Source organism: Cavia porcellus, unplaced genomic scaffold (genome assembly GCF_034190915.1).
Source record: "Cavia porcellus strain 051 isolate PalLab524CR breed Dunkin Hartley unplaced genomic scaffold, mCavPor4.1 scaffold_8, whole genome shotgun sequence".
Lineage (NCBI taxonomy): Eukaryota > Metazoa > Chordata > Mammalia > Rodentia > Caviidae > Cavia > Cavia porcellus.
In genome coordinates, this window is record NW_026947491.1 from 89,143,022 (window position 1) to 89,164,851 (window position 21,830).

The following is a 21,830-nucleotide window of genomic DNA, read 5'->3' on the forward strand; positions in this document are numbered from 1 at the left end:
CATTGTGGGTTCTCCTATGAGTTGCTGTTTGAGCCGTTGGTTCTCCTAGAGAAGCGCTGTTCTTCACATCGAGCATTGCTTCCTGGCTCTGGAGGGGAAGATGTGTGCCACTTGGTCTCCAGGATGGACTCGTCATGCTGGCTTCCTGGCATATACCTGATTGTGCCTGTTGTCATTGGAGCTTGGGAGCTTGATGTGTTGCTGAGGATGGCTGTGGTGTTTTTCAGGGCATTCCTGGTCTTTGTTGTGAGTGTGACTTCTCAGCTGTAGCGTAAAACCCTCAACCCACCAGCACAGCTCCTTCACCCGCTGGCATAGACTTTCTGGCTTCCACCACAGATCTGCGGGCCTTCCTGGCATGGATACATAAAAGAGACTGGCTTGAGTCCTTCTTGTGGGCTTTAGACCTCTAATAGGACTTGTGGGAGGCATTGTCATGAGCTCTGGGTCTTCATCTGGAATCATGTGGACATTACTGTGGGGTTCAGGCCCTTGGATAAATAGTCTATGTCTTTGGTGTTGTGGATAGATTTCCTGCATTTTCTTGTGTTAACTCTGGGTGACCATCATAAATAATATTATAAACTCCATGTCCTGATTTTAAATGTTCTCTGCAAAACTCCTGACTACAACAGTCAGCTTTCTACTGCTATAACAAATATCTAATATAACTGGTTTATAAAGATAAAAGGTTTATTTAACTGATGAATTTAGAGATTTTTAGTCCATGTTAGTTAGCTCCATTGTGTTGGGCCCATAGCAGTAGCAAATAGTGGACCAAACTATTCAGTCATAGTTGGGAAACAAAAGAAAAGAAAAGAAGAGGAAACAGGGTCTTTTTTTTTTTTTTTTTTTTGTCTTTTTCATTTTTATCGGTACCAGGGATCGAACTCATGACTGCCTGCTTGCAAGGCAGGCGCTTATGCCGCTGAGCTAAATCCCCAGCCCCCTGGAAACAGGGTCTTACAGTCTCCTTCAAGGGTGGGCCTTCCTGAGAGCTCCACATGGACTGTTGGGCCAAACTGTAGCACTGACTCTCTCTGTCTCTGTCTCTGTCTCTCTGTCTGTCTGTCTCTCCTCTCCTCTTTTTAGAACTAGAGATTGAAGTCAAGGTCATCACACTAAGCTACATATCCAGCCCTTTTAAAGTTTTTTTAAATTTTGAAACAGAGTTTTGCTAAATAATTAAGTTGCCTGTGCTTGGCTTAAGCTTGTGATCCTCCTGCCTCAGACTCCCAGAATGCTAGGATTACAAGTATGTGTCACCACTCCTGGCTTTAGTTCTCTTTTGTTGATGATGGTCAAGCAGAAATTGAGTGTATGTCCTGACGTCACACTTCTTGGGTCGCTATGCCATCAGTTTTTTCACTGTATGAATTTCAGCAGGTGACTTAACCTCTCTGTGCCTCAGTTTCCTCATATGTACATGATGTAGTGATGGCATCTACCTCAGGGTCATCGTGAGGAATAAATCAGTTAATGCATATTAAATGCCTAAACTCTGGGACTAAAAGTACTCTAGAAATCTTATTATCAACCATCTTAATTACTACTGTGAAATGTAGATGATCCAAGTGTGTTTCCAGGGAAACACACTGCAGGAATGGTTAGTCCCCTCAGCAGTCACTGGTTATTTGAGACTGATACAGTCTGCCTGGTCAGGCTTCCACAGTGTGCTGTAAGAGATAAGAAATTTAAAGGTAGTATATGAGGTTGAGCAATGGTTAGATGGCTTTCTGTACACGACAGGGTGTTAGTTATATGTTATTGTGATTGTATTTGTCTTAACAAACAAATGAGCCTTTTGGAGCCTGTTAAAAACTTGTTCGAGTGTTTATATGTGTGGCTTCCTGGGGTCTCAGCATTTTGAGCCTTGAGAAGGTATGTGGGTGAGGTTGGTGATCAGAAAATAAAGAGCACAGGGCTGGATGGGAACTTTTTTTTGTAGAAATGGATAAATAGTTCCTAGAATTTATATGCAAAATGCAAAAAGATCTAGGACAGCTCAAACAATTTCTTAAAAAAGATCAGAGTTAAGGCTTTCATTTTCCAATTTCAAAACTTACTCAATAGCTATAGTTAAGATGGTGTGATCCTGGGTTAATAATAGATGTATACATTAATTGAATAGAATTGAAAGCCCCAAAATAAAGCTTTGTATTTTTGTTTAATTGATTTTTGACAAAGATGCCAAGACAATTCACTGGAGAGAGGATGGCATTTCTAACAGAATATGCTGAGACAGCTGGATCAGCACGTGCTAACTTAGACATCTGTCTCACACTGTGCATAAAACCGAACTTGAAATAGACTCTAGACTTAACTAGAAATGCTGGAAACAGTAAACTTCTTAGAGGAACATGTCAGAGAAAACCTTCGCAGCCACAGGTTAGGCAAAGAGGTCCCAGATACACCAGAATTACAGTTCATAAAAGGAGAAAAGTGAGTAAGACAAAGTTGTACTTCAACACACAGAATGAAGAAAATTAAAGGACGAATAGCAGACAGGGGGAAGTTTTTGCAAAAAACATCTCTGGTAAAAGTGAGACATCTCTGGAACATGCATCAAAGATATACACTGATCCATCTCAATAATAAGCAGGCAAAAATCATTTTAAAATGTGGAAAATATTTACATAGAAATTTCACCCCAAAATGATATTGGATGGCTAATGAGCACCTGGAAAGATGGTCAGTGCCATTAATTATGAAGGAAAGGTATATTAAACCTACAGCGAGATACCTTTATCTTGCCTACTTGAACGGTTATGCCGCAAAAGGCAAACAGCAGATACAGAGAAGGATGTGGAGGAAGAGAGCCTTGATCCTGCTGGTGGGATGGGAGGCAGTGCAGCCACTCTGGAAACTGATTTGGCAGCTTCTTACAAGGTTCTGTAAGATTTACAACGTTTAGGTTTTATTGGTCTTGTTCTCTACTGTTTTGTTCAGCTTTATAATACCTAATGAGATAGACAATTCTTCTTAAGGAAGCTCTAAGAGGCATTATGGTAACCATTGTTGATAACCTTGTACTGTGTTTTTACATCATGTACTATGTCTATCCTTGGTTTTGACTGACAGCTTTGTTTTATCATGCTTGATTTTATTCTCTTACCAAAAAAAAAAAAGTAATAAGATCTAAGGGAGCAATAAAACCCAAAATGTATAAATTTTGTTGTAATAAAGCGAGGGAAAAAAAGTGCCCTAAAGGATACAACAGCAAGAGTGTTTAGGTGTGTTAAACAGAAGACCATATTAATATTTTTGATTGGATTACTGAACACAACTATTTGCAGTCTCACTGTTTGAATGTTCACTTTGTATGCTTTGATCCTGTGACCTGAAACACCATTTCTAAGATGATAGCGTGTAATCTATTAACTGGTGATAGCTGTTTTTTTTTTTTTTTTTTTTTTGTAGTTCTGAATTACTTGTACCCTTACACTGTTTTGTTTTGTTCTGCTTTTTTTCTCTTTTTCCTTTTAAATAAAAAAAATTTTTTAATTCGTTACATAAATTTTCATTAATAAAATTCAGTTACTTAAGTGAAAAAAAAAAAAAATTTAACCAGCTGGGCAGACCATGCGGGCGGGAAGAGAGGTCAGACCCCACCTCCTGAGGGTTGGCCACTGGGACTGTGAGGATCCCACCAACAAGCCAGCCAGCCAGCCTGTCTGGTGAGCTGCACCAGCCATGGGGGAACCAGTAAGAAAAGAGTCAGCACCTCTGTGAGCCTACCCACGTGGGCTGGGAATCACCCCGCCCTCCATCCCCCCATAAGCAACCAGCTGCTTTGGAGGATGGGCTGGGTTGACAGCAACTAAGGTACAAAAAGCAACTGAATGTTTATACTGTTTGTTTCACTTTGCAATCCTGGGGCCAGCCTCTGAGCATCTACAGGAGGATAATGATAACAATGTAGCAGCTAGGGGAGGTTTCCTTCTATCTTGTTTCCGAAATCCAATATTGTTCTCATTGTTTTGTTTTATTCCAATTCATTGCCTTGCTTTATTCAAATTCTGTTTTGATTGGTTTTCTTCTGTTTTGTTTTGGTTTGATTTTGCTATATCTGATGGAATGGACAACTGTTGTGAAGATAACAAGATATATTATGGTAACAAAGAGTTTTGGCCCAGACAGGACACTGTAGTCAGAAAAGCCTTGGAGGCAAAACCAAGGGGCTCCTATCTTCCCCACCCCTAGGAATTAAACAAGTGCCAATGAGATACCTGTGCATCCCTAATGCCCCTCAGGTACCACCCCTAACCTAAGCTACATGTATGCCTCCACTCCATGTGTTCCACCAAGAGATCGCCGAGATGGGGGGGATATATATGCCGCGCCCCAGGGGATCGGGGGTCTCTTCCTGCATTCTTAAAATAAAAGGTCATTTATATTTCATACTTCTTATCTTTTCAGCCGCCGCCCCCCACAGTTCTATCAGTAACCATTGTTGTTTTCCTATTATGGTACTTTGAAGTTTTGTACCAGTTTCACTGCTTTGTTTTGATGTGACTTATTCTGTTTTGTTGGGTTTTACTATCTTTTTTTTTTTTTAAAGTTAACCAGCTGGGCATTGTGGCACACGCCTATAATCCCAGCACTCGGGAGGCTGAGGCAGGAAGATGGTTGTAAGTTCGAGGCCAGCCTGGCCTACAAAGTGAGCTCGAGACCAGCCAGAACTGCCTGTTTGAGACCCTGTCTCAGAAAGACTAAAATAAAATAAAAATTTAACCATACATCTACTATAAGAGCCAGTAATTCCACTCCTAAGTATTTATTCAGGGAAAATGAAAACATATGTCACACCAGTTTGTATGCAGGTATTTATAACAGTTTATAATATCCAGACATTGGAAATAACGTAAATGTCCATCGATAGGTCAATAGATGGACATACAATGAAGTATCCGTTAGCAAAAAAGGAAGGATCAAACTACTGCTACATGCTGGGTGAAAACCAGGGACCATAGAACACAGGCTTTATTTCTCAAAAATGGGCAGAAAAGGCAAATATACAGGGAAAGAAAATACACTAGCAGACATCTGGGGCAGGATAGAGGGCGGTAGATGGGGATTTATAGTAAAATAAGGAATCGTCATTGGGGTGGCGGAAATGTTCTAAAATTTCTCCATGATGGTGGCTATACCACTTGGTAATTTACAGCAAACTGCCAGACTGTCCACTTAAAATAAGTGAATAACGTGACATGTAGAATACACTACAGCGGTAAGTGGTGGAGGGAGGAGAGGGAAAAGGAGAGAATGAGGGGAGAGAGAGAGAGAGAGAGAGAGAGAGAGAGAGAGAAGCAGAGACTTCTGGATCTGCAGTTGGACTCTGTCACTTACTAACTGTGTGATCTCAGACAAGTTTAACCTCTCTGCTTCAGTTTCCAATAAGTAGAACTGGAGAAAGTAAGCTATTGGGGCTGGGGATTTAGCTCAGCGGCATAAGCACCTGCCTTGCAAGCAGGCAGTCGTGAGTTCGATCCCTGGTACCAATAAAAAAGGAAGAAGACAAAAAAAAAAAAGTTATTAATCGCAAAGCAGCACTGGAAAGTGTGGTAATATATGAAGCATGCTTTGGACTGCATAGAAACAAGCCAGTAGATATTAGCAATATTTGGCCTACGAGTGTCCAGCTCTGACATAACTTAGTGGGTCTTAGAGAAGGACCCGCTTCGGCCTGCGGAGAGCAGTGACCAATCCTGTGGCAATGGCTCCTGGGAGAGCCTACAGCATATGGTTTTTCGGTTATATCCCGGGGGGGAACCCCGACCTCGTAGATAAAGGCAGTGTCTTGCTGGTGACATCACTGATGGAGGCCTCCTCCTGCCTCGTCCTGCAGCCCATAAATGTGAGAGCAGCTTAACACATCAACCTGCATCCAACAGGCTTTTCAGGTCACTCATTGCCAGCCAGCAGAGGCCAGGCGATGTGTGGAGGGACGCCTTGCCTTGTCTATAAGCCTCATCGTGACTTAAACATCTCCAGAAGTGACCCAGATGATGGGGCAACAGCCTGAATGAGCCCCAGGAGCAATAAGGAGCTTGCTGAGCTCAGGTGTGGGGAGGAGAAACAAAGCTGGGTCCCACACAGGGGCCTTGGGATCACGACAAGGGGTTTTGTTTACCTCAAGGACACAAGGAGTTCTCAGGACTGACAGAGATCGCTTCCAGGACATGGTCCTAATGGCATCTCCATCATATTTTGAGCAAGCCCACTCTGTTGAAAAGTAAACCAGTGTCCTAGATGGTCTTGGCCTAGGGTGTGCATCAGGCTACTCTGTGGCAAGCGGTTCCCCGGGGACCACATCCAAGCCAGTGCCTGGCTGAACCAGTTTCTTGTGAAGAGGATGAGAGGCCTGACGTGGTGGCAAAAGCCTGCGTGCGTGCAGGGCCAGAGCTCAGCAAAGCAAGGACTTGTAAATGTTTCATAAACTCCCCTCTGAGCGCCTGCTCTGGCTGAGAGCCCATTAATAAGCCAGGCAGCCAGTGGAGGGGCAGGTGTGCAGCTCGCTACAAAGTTACCTGGGGAAGCACCATTCAGAGAGCCACAGGCCAGGCAGCCAGGGAGGCAGGAGCAGCTGGCGCTCAGCCGCAGATGCTGGTGCTGGCCTGGCCCCTCGTGGGCTCCAGCCCACGTTAGCTTCTCCAGCTGCAGCCAGGGCAAGAGAGAGAGAGAGAGAGGCTGTGCTCAGTCTGCTGGTGGCTGTCTGAGAAGCGGCCACAGGCTGCTGCTGAGCTGAGCTGGTAGCTTTTACAAGGGGCTGAATGCTCAGCTAGAAAACCCTCAGCCTCAGAGAGAGAGGGGAGAAAGTGGTCTCTTCTTGAATGATCCAGGGCTGGGCATCATCTCCTTTTTGATTTTAAGTAGTTCTCTCCATGGGCACTGACTTTGAGGTGGTCATCAAGAAGGGAAACAAGCCCTCCCCACACTGGAAACGAGGAAGGATGGCAGTTTCTGAGAGCTCCTGGTAACAGCTTGGAGGTGCCCCTACTCCGCTCAAAATGCCTTTTAAAGCACTTGATACCTTCAGAGAGAAAATTCTGAAACCCGGGAAGGAAGGCGTGAAGAATGCCGTGGGGGATTCGCTGGGGATTTTACAAAGGTAAAGTTGGAACGGAAACTTGCAGCCGATTTCTGAGTAGCCTCACAGAGCTGCTGTGTGAGGCTGGCTTGTATTTATAAAGCCTTATTTTACTGAGGAGGGAATGGGTCAGATTAGAGGGCTTCTGTAGCCTCTTCCAGAGCCAAAAGTGGGGAAAAAAGTTTCATCAGAATTATTGAGTGGAATTAGGAAAATACCAAGAGAAGTATTCCATTTATCCGGCAGGTTTAGCACTTAACTGACAGTGGCGATATTGCAGTGGTGTGTCTGGGGGAGAGTCAGAAGATTTCCGGGGACAGTATTCACGTAAATTCAGTAGTAGTGAGAAAATACAGTTATGCTTTGGGTTGAAATAGTTTTTCCTTTAGTTTTCACTGTAGTTGACAGCTTGTTACATAAAATTTTAAAGCTTGTTACATAAAATACAAAGTGATTCCTAATGAACTATTTTTCAAAGAGAAGACTAGTTGCATGATAGTTTCAAATAGGTAATTTCAAAAAATTACATTGTTTAAAGCAAGAAATTTACATGGTAGCAATGGGGATATGTTCAGCATTATTATGTGAATGAGGTTTTAGTCTAAGACAAAATAAATATTTTAAAAGTAAAATATACTGTTACTGCCAGGAGAGTTTGCCAGGAATGAATGAATGTTATATTTTAATTTGCTATAATTTATAGAAGCAGTAGTAGACCTCTCGGGTTTTAGAGGTGAATTAATCTCTAGTCCTTATGTGTGAGGTAAAGTGGTCCTTTATCTCTCACATAAATAAATGTGAAAAATATGTTTGATTAGCTTTTTATGTGCCTGAATAATTATTTCTCACCCTGATAAGTGAATATGCCCCCCTGGCATCTGTTTTTCACTTTTCTATGTTATCCCTTGAACTTAAAAACTTTTGCCTTTAAAGTGACACTCGCAGGCCCGTCTAAGACTCTTTCTGAGAGTATCTCTTGCATATGTCTGAGATTCTGTGTCTTTATAACATGTATGCTCCTGGCGCAGTTAAACTGTTCACTATTTCACTCTCGCAGAGCTGTTATTGTAAGAGAATGAGATTGGACACCTTATTACATTGGAAATTAAATAACAGGAAGGCTTCAACCAGTTATGCTGAATTATTATGTGTAGAAGAAAACCCAGCTCGGTGACAGCAGCATAAACCAGCCAAATATGGAAAGTGATTACAATAACATTTTTTGAGAGAGTGCTTTATCTTTCTGTCGAGCGCTCCCCAGGTAACATCTTATTGTGGCAGCGTGTGTTTGATTAGAGATGCAAAAGGCAGGCACAGTGGCTTTGCTGGCTTATTCAAGGGCTGATAAAGGAGTCTGGCAAAGGCAGGAAAAAAATCGTGGCTTCAGGACTCAGTCACTATTATAATCACCAAGTACTTGGAGAAAAGTACCCAGAAATTTTCTTTTGAAACTTTAATTGCTTTTTTGGAAATTTAATTTAATTTTAAGTAGGAAATTTAGATTTAAAGAGTTGGTTTTGCCGTGTTTGCTTGGATGAAGCACATGAAGATCTCTGCTGGTCAGCTCTGTTTGCTCAGGGATATAACCAAATTAGTAATTTCCAAGTTATGTTACTGAAACCCACGAATGAGCTACATGTCTAGGGCTCTTCACACACTGTGCTCAGGACTGCATCGCAGGAGAATAGAAAGGACAGGAAAGTACTGGAGGCAGAGACTGTCATAGTTAAAAGCTAGATGTTACCATTGCTGTCATAATTATGGAGCAGCTTTAGAAAAAAAATCAAACTCGAACCACTTTTATCAGCCATCTCTAGGTAGAAATTATTGGCTGAAGCAGGGGAAAAAAGACGTTGCTGGACCAGTGGATCCTCAGCTTTAGGGGACTTTGAACACAGTTCCTGAGGCCGGTGCTGCACCTGCGGGAAATGCAGTCTCTGGGCTCATTCTAGGGGAAGTGCCTTGCCAAGGAAGAGCCCCGCCTATACTGTGATGGCCGTGTTCTCCTTACCTTAGCCGTGGTCACCTAAATCCAGTCCACAATCCAATGTTAAGACAAAGACAAAACTCAGAACTGTTTTCAGTTTTATACTGCCATCTGGAAGTTAGAAGTGTGTGTCATAGCTTTGCAGGACTCAGAGATGGTCACAGTGATGGAGACAGAAGGGTTCATCCCCTCAGGGGCCTTCTGAGCTGCCTGGCAGTGGTGGGCAACCCTCGGGGCTGGGAGTGGAGTGCTCCAATGTGGGCTGATTGCAGTCAGTCACTGCTACAAGCAGGTGCTGGGCGTTCATCACCAAAGGTGCAATAGTATTTACCAGTGTTAATTGAAATAGATCAGACACCCAAGCTTGAAAACTGCATAGTTTCTCTTCTATGAGCTAATAAAAACCATTACAGAAAGGAAGCATAGGGAGAAGGAAAATCCACTCATGGTTCACATTGGACTATGCAGATGACACCAAAGGCATTGAACTTGGCAATAAGTGTCCAGAAATCTGTATGCTGATTTGTTCAGCTTCAGTGGCAGTATGAGTGTTCTCTGATTGCACGTGCATAAAAAATTAGTAATGGAAAACACACAGCATCTCCCAGGCACTATCAGCACGGTTGATTCCTTTAAAAACTCCATAGAGGGGGCCACTAGAATTATGGTTTTATAGATGAGGAAGCCGAGGTGCAGAGAGGTTAAGTTACGTAAGTTACTCCCTACGGTCCCTCGGTTTGTAAGTGGCAGAGCTTCAAACACTCTGTGCTTGTGTTCTCTTACTTTTAAAAACATTGATACCCAGTACTTCTCCGTATTTGTGGAGTGGACTGTGATCATTTGATCCGTGTATACTGTGTATAGTAGTCAAATGGTCACATTCACCTCCTTAACCATTTATCATTTCTTTGAGTTAGGAAAAGTTGAACTCCTGTCTTTTCTTTCTTTCTTTATAACGTGTGACACGTTACTGTGAACTACACTTCCCGACCGTCCTGCAGAGCCTGAGAACTTACTCTTCCCCACTGTAATTGGGTACTTTATCAGCTCCTTCTCTCACCCTCTCTTTCCTCCTCAGCCTCTGCTGACCACCGTTTTACCCTCTGCCTCTCTGAAAGCAACTCTCAAGCTTACACAAATGGGTAAAATCGTGTAATATTTGTCATCTGCTGCCTGGTTTAGTATTCACTTAGCATAATGTTTTTCCAGTTCTAACCATGTGACCGCAACGTCCATGGCCTTGTTCTGTCTTTTCTTTCTTTCTTTCTTTTTTTTTTTTTTGTTGAGACAGGGTCTTGCTATGGAGCCCAGGCTGGCCATGAACTTGGGATCCTCCTGGCTCGATCCTCCAAATGCAGGAAATACACGGAGCCCCCACCACGCCTGGTAGTTTACCCATATTTTTTTCTTGAGTCTGATTTTTTAATCAGTGTATGTTTGCGATAGCAGTTACATTCAGCCTGGGGGTTGATACCTATATGTGTTGTGTTAATCACTGCGTCATGCTGTCTCTCTAACCAAGCATCTTTTTTCTTCCCTCTTACTGTTTTGAGATCAGTTCACTCATTTAACTCACTCGTTTTGAGTTACTTGGTCTGCAACACAGCTGTGAACTTCTCAACCCAAGTGAAACTTTCTTCTAATTGTTGGTGCCATTGAAGACTTTGCTTACGAGAGGCCGAGGGAGGGTCTGGTCTCCTCACCGGAATGAACACTTTCTCTTCAAACAGATCGGGCCGTTTACCGCTTGTACGTCAAGCAGCTGCACCATCTGTGTGCTTCCTGCCCGATCACCAAGCGTGGTGTGTTAAAGACGTCCTGAGAGCACATGACCCTGAACTCTCCTGGCCACACCATCCTTTACTCCCCTGCCTGACAACCTCAGACACCTTAGCTGCAGGAGGGTGACCCTACTAGACCAGCCAGATCACAGCTCGCCCTGGCTCAGAGCCTCTCCACGTTCCCACCTCACTCAGTGTTAGAGCTGGTGTTCTGGCAGTGCCTTCAGCGCCCATGTGATCTGTGGGAACCTGAGGAGCCTCTCTGATGTCACCTCAGACCCTTTCCTGCTTCACTCCACTCTGTGCTCTGTGCTCATCGGCCTCCTTGGCTCCCACTGGATCGATCGCCCCAGAGCCAGCTCTGGCTTTTACATCATCTCTTCCTACAAAGGACTTCCTGGCTGTCCTGTTTAAACGTGAAGCTCACCTTCCTCCTCTGCCCATCACTTTCTCTATTCCTGTCCCCTCCTATTTGCTGCCTTTCTGTTTCAGATCAGGTACCTTAGTCAGCTTCCTTGTACCTGATACTCACAGCTTAGAGGAGGAGAGGTTTGATCAGGCTCACGGTTTTGTGGGACTCAGTTCCTGTCCAGCTGGCTCCAAGGCAGAAGCATCATGGTGGAAGAACGTGGGGGAGCAAACTTCTGAGGTCCTGGCGACCAGGAATCAGCAAGGGAACAGTGCTAGAGGGGAATGAGCCAGGGACCAGAGACAGCACCCAAGTCACACTCCATGATCCCCTAGGCATTCCCAGGAGTGTTACTGATCTGCTAGGAGTTTCTGTTTTTCCAATTCCTTTCTTCTTTCCAGACTTTTTTTTATTAGTATGTTTGCAGTACGTGATGCTTACAGTCCTGTGGGGGTTGGTACCGATACAGTAACACATTTCAAACACTTCTTCCATTCTGTGGGTTGTCCTTTCACTCCGTTAGCTGTTCCTTTTCCTGTGTAGGGAATGATGGGGAAGGGGCCACTCCTGCTGCCATCTTGTGTTCTTAGATGGATGAATTGTACCCATAGAGGGCACAGCACCATGACACATCTGGGGCTTATACAGCGTACCACATCCTAAAGGAGAGCACCCTGGACTCACAAAGGTTCATTCCTTAGTTGATGCCTCCACAACATACTTGAGGCTTGCTCAGTTCCGGTGGCTGCCATCCTTCGGAGAGACTGTGTGTGGGAGGGTTGGTGGGTTCCATGGTCACATGCCCACCGCTATACCACCCTTGTGGCTTGGAGGAGTTAGTACATGGGATCCATGTAGGTGAGGCAGACACTCTGTGTGTCCTCACATAGTGATGCTGGCCCGATTTACACACCAGGAAGGCAGACTCATGAGGAGCATGGGTCAGCTCCAGTCAGGATGGACTGCGTGACCGAAGAGGTCTGACATACCAGAACACTGATCATCCTCTGCAGGAGTGGTACCACATGCAGGGTTCAGCATTGCTGAGTGGGAGCTGGTACGTAGCTGCCTTACACATATAGGATCAACCCCCAGGCTGAATGTAACTGCTTTCGCAAACATACACTGATTAAAAAATCAGACTCAAGAAAATTTTGGGCAAACTACTGGGCATTGCTTCATTCTTGAGCCCCCTGCTCTGGCACTGGGTGGCTGGGGACAGATGCTGGTGGATGTCAGCTGACCAGGCCAGCCTGCCCCTGGCTGCTAGTGCCTCTCCAGAGCGGCCACTCTCTGGCATGTGTTCATATGCAATCTAAAGATCTCGCACTCGGTGCTGTGCTCACGGGCTGGTCCTTGTGTCTGTCCTCTGCATCTCCTTCCCAGGCTTCCTGCTCTTTCCAGTTCCTGACCTCCCAGAGGAGCCATTCGCTGTCACCTACAAGTCCACATGCGTCCTTACCGCAGAAGGACAGTCACTCTTTCCATTTGCAGTGGATGATGACCAGGTGACTGTCCTACCTAATGGGGAGATTTTTCCCTCGTCACTTTCCTCCAGACCCACCCTTGAGTGGGGTGGTCGTGCAATGCAGTTCATCTTCAGCTTGTCCTAACTAACCTGGCTGTCAGTGAGCCGTGCTCAATTACTTTTCTACTTGTCACTTGTTAATAGGTATGAACTGGAGAGGCGCTGGTACCAGAGTTATGGGGGGAGGGGAGTGTGGGTGGGCCCTGTGACACGGGCTGAGCAGTGCCCTTTGGTCCTGCTGGTGTTTGGTCCGTTGTGTGCCAGCTCTGATGTACATTACGATGTGGTGGGTCTGATAGTACCCATCTTATAACTGGTAGTTTGGGCTGAATCGTCTTTTAATATTCTGTGGTCAGCTATTCCTCAGTAAGCTGTGCTTTGAATGTTGAGCACTTCTCTGCTATAGATGGCAGGTCTTTGCTCCCGAATCTATGCTGTATTTCCTACTGGGTTTTGCCAGAAACCTCCTATGGTATATTGGATTACATGGGCCTAGTGACAAGACTGCCCTCAGTACAGACTGGACGTGCTGCAGAACACTTGCTTGCTTTTGGATCTCATTAAAAGCTAGCAGCCTTTTATATCTGCTAATGAGTGGGGCAGAATAATATTCCAGGTGAGGAATGTATTGCCTCCAAAACTCACAGAGGTCAACCAAGCATTGTGCTTCCTTCTTAATGGTAATAAATGCAAAGTAAAACACCTTTTCTTTTACTCTGGAGGGAATACTCTGGAATGTCCCAAGCCATGAGGCTTCTATGAACTTTGCCAATATGGTGGGCCCGTGGATTTCTACTTCTTGTTCCTCAACCTCTGAAGCACAAACATTTTACTGAAAGATTCAGGGTGTTTGTCTGATCTTCTTCAAGTGGTACAAATAACAGAATGTCCTCTGTTACTTATAATGGATTGATGTGATATCCTGAAGACAGTCCAGAAGATCTAATTGCATTACGAGAGAGAACAAGACCAGGAATATATGCTATCAAATATGTTATGTTATTGTAGCCTCTTCTAATTCTCTTTCCTGATGGGTAAGGAAAGAATGTACCAGATCTAGGGAGGCAGGCCGATGATCTGAGTTAAACATGTAGTCCGCCGCCATCCAGGATGAACTGTTCAATTGGAAGGAGCCAGACTGTTGAATTAAATGGAGATAGAATGGGGCTGCTGTCACCCACATCCTTTAAATATGTGTCAATTGCACTAATCTCTGTCATTCAGTATAATCTCATGCTATTTTTGATTTGTCATCTTACTAAGGGATGGCAGTTTCAAGGACTTTCATTTGACCTCTTCTAGTGTCATAGCTTTTATTCTGTGGTCAGGAAGCCAGGGTGAGGATTTTCCCCCCAAATGATCAGTGTTTTCCTTTTAATTATACACGTGAAGTGATGCGTGAGGAGACAGCCTGGGTACGGTGCAGACCACGTGAATCCCCTGTGAGACGGACCCATGCCAAGTCTATTCATTGCTTGAGCATTATGAGCCCCGATCCACGCACCTTGATACCAATGTTAACTTGGTCCTGCGCTCTCCTCAAAGGCACATATACCAAAATTATCCAGCAGTCTTCAAAAGATCAAAGCAATCTTTTTGCAGTTTTTGATTATTCAGACAAGCGGCTATAGATTCCTTTGAGAAAGAACTGGAAGAACCACTACTCTACTCCCTTCTGCTGTGTTAGAGTTTCCTTTGCCGTGGAGACTGAAATTCTCCTTCAGCTTCTCACTTAGAACCAGGAAAGACAGCCTGACTGCTCCCTGAAATAGCCAGCCTCGGCCTGCACAGCCATCAGTTCTTGATCTTTTCTGATTGTGTATAAGCAATATTCTGCAGGCAGCCCATTCATTTTGCCCCTCAGTGCACTGGGTTCTGCCAGTCACCTATGAGTGGGATCTGCTCAGTCTCAGCCCTCACCCATGGGTAAGTGCTGTCACCAGCCTTTCCTGTCTTAGGGTTCAGTCACCCCCATTGCCACTGGTCTCCTACTGTGAGCTGAGGCCTGAGAGTTCGGCATTTCTGAGCTCTTCTGTGGTCCTGATATCTTTTATCACTACCCCATCTTGACTGCATTAGTAAAAGGTACAAATATCCCACAGGTCTTCCAAGTATACGGCTATTTTGTGGGTTTTCAAGACTTGTACGTTAAATCTACCACTACACATTAGTTTCTTTTAGTATTTTGATCTTTTTCCTGTAACCTGCTATAATGGTTTGAATCTGTCATCAACCTGTCTGTCTGTCTCTCTCTTAATTGGTTAGAGCGTTCTCTAAAGAGAGAGCTTTTAATTGATTAGGAGTAAGATTAACATTGAAAATATAACAATCATTAATTTTTATATTCTAAATAATGGTAATCAAAACTCAAGTTAAAGGAACAATAGATAAATTGTCACCATTTCATCTCTATGGTTGGATCAAATTGAAGTTTTAATACTAATTATGGAAACTGAAATAGAATTCTGAAATATGCTCATTAAATATCCCGTTTTCCTGAAACAGAAGAAGACAGGATGTAAATCTGGATGAGAGATAAGATACTTTCATAATCACAAGCTGGAGCTCTGTTGGAATGAGTTTTACTGCTAACGGGAACAAAGGTGAACACGCCCACTAGATCGAGTCCTGTGTGCACCAGGCCCCCACTTCAGGGAAGTTACTGACAGCCAAGCTGCTTTGTTCATCTTTGGAACCACAAGAAACCTGAAGTTATTTTAAAAATAAGGTTATGGTGGCCACAAACAATGACTGGAAATTAGTACGTGATTACATTAAAAAATTAGTACGTGATCACATTAAAAAAAAATCAGGCTCCTCCTGAAATGTAGATTTTGTTTCTGCTTCCAAGGGGCACGTTAGGAGCCTATTAGAACCGGCTTCCTAGCCGGAACCTGGATGAATCATGTGTTTTGGAACGGCGTCCCCCACTTTCGTTTCCAAGGCCTGCTGTAAGTGGGTGGCCTAAAGTGACAGAGATTTCTCTCTTACCACCCTGTTGTGGAGTTGTGGAGGTCAGAAGCACACAAAGTGTCCAGAGAGAGTTTGCTCTCTCTTTGGATGCTCCAAAGGTTTCATCCCGGCCTCTTCCTACATTCTGGGGGTTGCTGGGAATCCTTGGAATTTTTTGACTCATAGATGCATCTACCAGATCTCTCCAGGTCTTCTGTCCTGTGTCCCTGTGTATATGGGTTTAAATGCCCCCTTTTTTAAATTACAGGAACCTCTGTCTTTGCATTAGGTCCATTCTAATCCAATATGGCCGCAATGTAACTTAGTTACATTTGCAAAGACCCCACTTCCAAGTCAGGTCACATCGCAGATATTAATGGTTAAAACTCGGTGTCTTCTGGGAGGATATGAGCCAGTCCACCTCTGTAATGACAAATCTTGCTGAATGTGTGTGTGTGTGTATCTTCTGATCTCTCTTATGAAGCCACCCAATCATGAGGGCCCTCCCTAATGACTTTATCTAATTCTAATCACCTCTAGACACAGGTGTTCTATTTATACTTTCAGGGTGAAACTGTAGTTCAGCAGCAGAGTTGATGCTCAGCAGGAGCAAACCTTTGGTGATCGCCACCGCTGAACACTGCAGTCAGACTGAGGTCACTCTGTCTGAGTGCCTCCCGGTGGGGATCACATTTTAACACACAAAGCCAAGGCATGTTCGCACCACATCCAACGGGAAGCAGCCACTATCCCTATACAACGTTCCCTCCGCCTCCTCGGAACCTAGCACGTTCGGGATCCATTCCTGGGCTCGTGTCTGGCCTCCTGCTCCTTTGCATGTGGCCCCTGCCTCCACTGATAGGCCCAGTGCATGGCCAGTCTGTTCCATGCTGGGACTCAGTTCTAACTGGTGTTCTGATGACTGGAAGGGGAGGTGGAACAGATCCACAAGTGGATCAGAAGCTGTGAATAACACACCCGCCACCAGTGAGCCGGGCCTTGTTGCCAGCCAGCCATGAGTAACCCAGCTAAAGCTCTTATCTTTGGGGTCTGCACCTCAAGGTTCAGTCCAAGAAGCGGGGTCCAGGACCTATAAGCTTTTAACCTCCTAGTCTTTGCTCTTTTAACTATGTCTCATTTTCTCCAAGCCTGGAAATCGTCTGTGCTTTCTTTTCTGGTGCTGGTAACTGGACCCATAGCTTTGCTCATACTAAGCATGTGCTGTGCTACTGACCTGCATTCCCAATATTGAAAGTATAAAGTAACCAGGCATGGTGGCACATGCCTGTAATCCTGGCACTCAGGAGGCTGAGGCAGGAGGATCATTGCAAGTTCAAGACCAGCCTGGACTACAAAGTGAGCTCAAGGCCAGCCTGAACTACATAGTGAGACCCTGTCTCAAAAAGATAAAAAAAAAGAAAATATAAAGTAATATAATATATGATAGACTATAATATGTATATACACACATATACATTTTATATATGCATTTTATATATTTATATGCATTTTACATAATATATTTATACATGTTGCATAGAATAATATATATTATTTTAATACATATAATTATTATATATATTGTAAATAATATACCTTGCAACACACCCACACATACATGTATTGCACAGAAATGACCTCCACTTTCATAAAGAAACACACCGTTATCATTCAAAGCTCTTATAATGCTTAAAACAGTTGGGAGGAGTAGGATTTATGCCCATCTGCCCGCTCTGAATCCCCACACGAATACGGTATGCAAGTAAATGGATTTTAAAAATGTATACAACTATCTACAAGATGGTCTTGCTTTGTGCTCTAATTGTTGGCCTTATTACCTATAAAACAGCAAAGTGAAACCTTCACAGCTGATGGAAGGGTTTGGATTGTAAGCAGGTAGTTCTGTAAGTACGAAGGCTGGTTAGCACAGCCCCCACAGTTAGACCCACGGGGTTCAGATGCTTACTGGACAATTGTGTAGGAGAGCGCAGGGCGCAGATCTTCCTCCTGTGAGGGGCTGGCAGCCCACAATCTGCAGCTTTCTATATTTGGAGAAGTAACAAAGACGGATGTCACCCTGGAAAGAATGAAGATTCCCAGACGGAAAGCACTGGCCATAGGCGAGCATGGTGAGAAAATGAACGGGCTAAACAGCTATTTTGGATAATTAAAGTTCTCCACTTTCTAAGAAGGGACTTTGTCTTTCTCCCTTATTCTCCAACAACTTTTCTCACTGGCATCCTTTGTATTCGGGCAGGGATGACAAGCCCTTTTGCTCTGTCTCTAAGTATTCCGGGAGTAACTTCTGCATTGGTTACCAATCACACTCAGCTAAATGAAGGCTCACTGTGTACTGAGCCCAACCGAGGGGGAGTCATTCATTCGCGTATTCACATCAAAACCATTTCCTTACCACCTCCTGTGTTGATGAAAACAAAGGTCCTAACTCGGGTGCTAAACGTTCTAACCAGGCAGCGTAAAGACCCAGGGTGGCTGGGGGTGTAGCTCAGCGGTAAAGAAAGTGCTTAGCATGCTGAAAGCCCTGGACGTGGCCCCCGGCACACAGAAACAAAAAGCAAAGCCACCCTAAGGAAGCACCAGGGATGAGACAGATCCTACCTTTCAGTTAATTTCTACTCGTTTATTCGGGGTGATATTTTACTCTTTGTAGTGAAGCCTCGTTTAGTGCCAACAATAGCTCTATGAGATAAAGACTGTTTACTGCACAGACGAGGAAATGCGAGGTTCAGAAAGGCCACCTGACTTGTCCAGTCACACAGGTGGTTTAGAAGTGACAGACTCGGGGATCGTGTCTGAGTCATCTGCGCAAAGCAGTTACGTGCCGCAGTGTGAGGCGGCTCTCCATCTTCCTCGGAGCTCGTTTATACAACAAATGTCCTACTATTTTTGTGCATTTCTTCCCCAGCTCCCTGCTAGTCTCTAAGCGGGCAATGCCGAAGCCGGTGGCCTCGGGGCAGTTGCACAGGCCCTGCAGCCTGCACTTGCCTGCTTTCTGCTGGATTGTTTCTCTGGAAAGTCTCAGGACGTCTGAGATGGTGCAGTGCACAGGGGTGCTTCTGTGGGAGCAGCAGGACGGGGTTAGGCGCAGGAGGGAGATGGAGGGAATGAGCAGGAGGAGGCTGGGGGAGCCCTTGGGTTGCAGCTGCCTGGGTAGCAGAGGGAGAGGGAAAGGCTTAGGGCCGCAGTGGGTTTCGGACTGCGCTGGGGTGCAGGGCATTCCCCAAGGCCAGTGGGGGCTCTCGGGGCCAGCTGCCCGTCAGAGGAGCCCCCCTCATGGAGCAAAGAGATCTCATCACGTCCCTGCTGTGCTCTGTCCTTGGCTGAAAGCTGCCTCTGAAAAACAATGTCCCCGCACCCATGCCAGGTCCCTGGTGGAGTCAGTGTGGCGGTGGGGTTGTCTTTTTCTTCCCCCCATTTTTTCCTTCTATTGTCATTTTTTCCATTTTCAGTTCCTTCCTTTTGGGCTTATCTATAATTAAGCCCTAAAGCCCCACAGTGCCTAAAAATATTAATATTTATTACTTTTCATTGAAAGTGCCCGCATGTATGTAGATGCTGATCAGATGCTGATAACAATTACAGCAATAGCAGCAACAATAGTGTTCACCATTCTCTAACCACTGACCAGCCCCATTATTTAAATACCGGATCACCAGCAGTGCCATGTTTCTGTTAATTTTTATAAGACAATATGAAACATAAAAAACATAATTTTATCAAAGTTACTCAGTAGTTTTTTCCATGAATGATATATTTTAAAACATTCAGCACCCAGCGCAGTGTTACAATCGGAACAGCAGTGGTCTCTTCCTGAATTTTTTTGCATTATCGTCTTTCTTTGAGAGGCACACTGTACACAGGCGTGCTGGCCTGTCCTGTGTGTCTGTGGTGGTGGGAGTTCACCCGAGCGCCTGCCCACTAAACGTACAGGTGAAGGCGGCGACCCTGGACGTCCTGCTTAGCATTTTTCTATAAAGTATTTGGTCTGTTCATCAAATCTAAATTGTACATGACCTTTTGAATCCTTTGTTTTGGAGAAGTAGCAAGTGAGACCCACAGTGTTTGGTCCAGAAGGCGTGTAAATATTTCATATTTTCCCCTTGCTTTTTGATTACAGGTTAACTGGTTGGATGTTGGTCAGCTCTGCCAACACCACCCACGGAATCGTTATAATCACTGACTACCTTGGGAAGTTTTTAGGTTTTGTTTCTTTCAAATGTTAACATTTCTATACTATGAATAGTTGACAGAAAGGTGATGTCTTTTTATCTTTCCATTCCATAACACAGATTTTTCTCTCTGATATGCTAACATTTCTCCCTTTTTCAGTGTTTTATTTTGCAGATATTTTGGTTCTTCCTTCTTGTTCAGTCTGAAATGTGTTGGTTTTTTATTGTAAAACAATGTCACTGAGTTCTGGAGAAATATAAAGATTATGTCTAATGTACTTACTATAAGAGTTTTTATAGCTTTTAGCACCATATTATAGATTTTCACAAATAACATTAATACAAATTAGTAAAAAATAAAAACAAACAAAAAACAACCCAGAACTTACTATTAGATTTCACTAATATATTGTATTATTATATACTATTATATTATATATAGTATTATTATATTCACTTATTATTAGATTTTGCTAGAAACAACATCAAAGGCAAACACAACATTCTAAATAAAAATGTATGTAAAAAGCCATTGAAATGAAACAAATACACAGATGCATGAGGGTGTCTCATGCAAATGAGAATCGACCTGCCGGCGTGATGCTTGGGGCAGTCCGTACGGGGACACACAGAGTGTCTGAGGGACGCTCGGGGAACACTGTGAGGTGGTTCATATAAGGCTCCTTCATGGTCCGGGTGCTGCACTAAACCGTTTACCTGCATCCATCCTCAGTGACTGAGCTCCTGCGATCAGCTCGTTCAGGGTGGAGACTGTATTCTCCCAACTTGTATTTTGAAGATGTGCTCCCCAGTACTTCAGAGAATGGCTGTGTTTGGAGACAGGGCCTTTACAGAGATAATTCAGTTAGGATGAGGTCCTTAGGGGAGGCCATAGCCCAAACGACTGCTGTATTTGTTAGAGGAAATTTGGACCCAGAGGGGAGATGATTGAAGAGTTACAGGGAGAAGGCGGCCGCCTACAGACCAAGGACAGAGGCCTTGGAAGAAATCAGCTCTGCCGTTTCCTTGGCGTGGGACTTCTGATCTCCAGAATTGTAGGGAAATCCATCTCTATTGCTTAAGCCAAACAGTCCCTGAAACTTTGTTATACGTACGTCCTTCCCCCATTTTGACACTGCTCTTTGCTTGGATTTCAATGAATCTGCATCAGCCAGTAAGTTTGTCTGCTCGTGTGTGCATCTGTCTTGCCTGAGTACTGGTCAGCAGACAGTGTGTCACGGTCACTGTGGTTCCCAGTGCTTGGCACAGTGCCAGGTTCACTGAGAGGTTCATGTCTGAGGAGCCAAAGAGAATTCTAGAAGCTGCCAAGATTATCTTTTGGATGGATCTATGAACCACTCATCTGAGTTTTGATCTCTTCCAATAGCTGCTGTATTAGCAGTTTATGATTGACTTCGAAATTTATGAAAATTGGTAAACTTTGCTTGTTTCTTCACAAAAACTAGGGCATTAACTGGGTCTTGGTGGCACCCTAGGAAGACCACAGTGTGGGATGTGAGTGGCTCCTTTTATAACTGGCTGTGTTCTGTTTGCCTGGTTACTCTTCATTAAAGAACTGGGGGAGTTCACTGTAATGGACTTGCCATAGTGGAAGTCAGTGAAAATCCCACCGTTTGGATAAAGTTTGCTGGGGGAACCTTTTCCTTAGAAGAGTCCCCACGGAAGGATGTGTCCATGACCAACTGGGTGTGTGCTGTGATAGGAAGTGGACTCCCTACCTCCCACGACGGCAGAAGGAGAAAGCCTAGAAAAAGACCCCAGACTTTTTAAAATTCAGACTTCAAAAAGAAGGAAAGAAACTGCAAGTGATTTCACATTTTGTCATCTATCTTTTAAGCAAGTTTCAAGGTGACCCTAAACTAAGGTCAAGTT

General features: G+C 44.2%; 1 protein-coding gene across 1 annotated transcript in view; it reads left to right on the forward strand.

Moving 5' to 3' along the window:
* Positions 1–6,500: 6,500 nt before the first annotated feature.
* The window catches only part of Slc17a8 (solute carrier family 17 member 8), a 48,490-nt gene continuing 33,160 nt past the window's right edge, over positions 6,501–21,830 (forward strand). Inside the window, exon 1 of the mRNA XM_063255437.1 lies at positions 6,501–7,111. Coding sequence (XP_063111507.1) covers positions 7,011–7,111 — 101 coding nt within the window. The 5' untranslated portion in view covers positions 6,501–7,010. The remainder of the gene's footprint in view (positions 7,112–21,830) is intronic.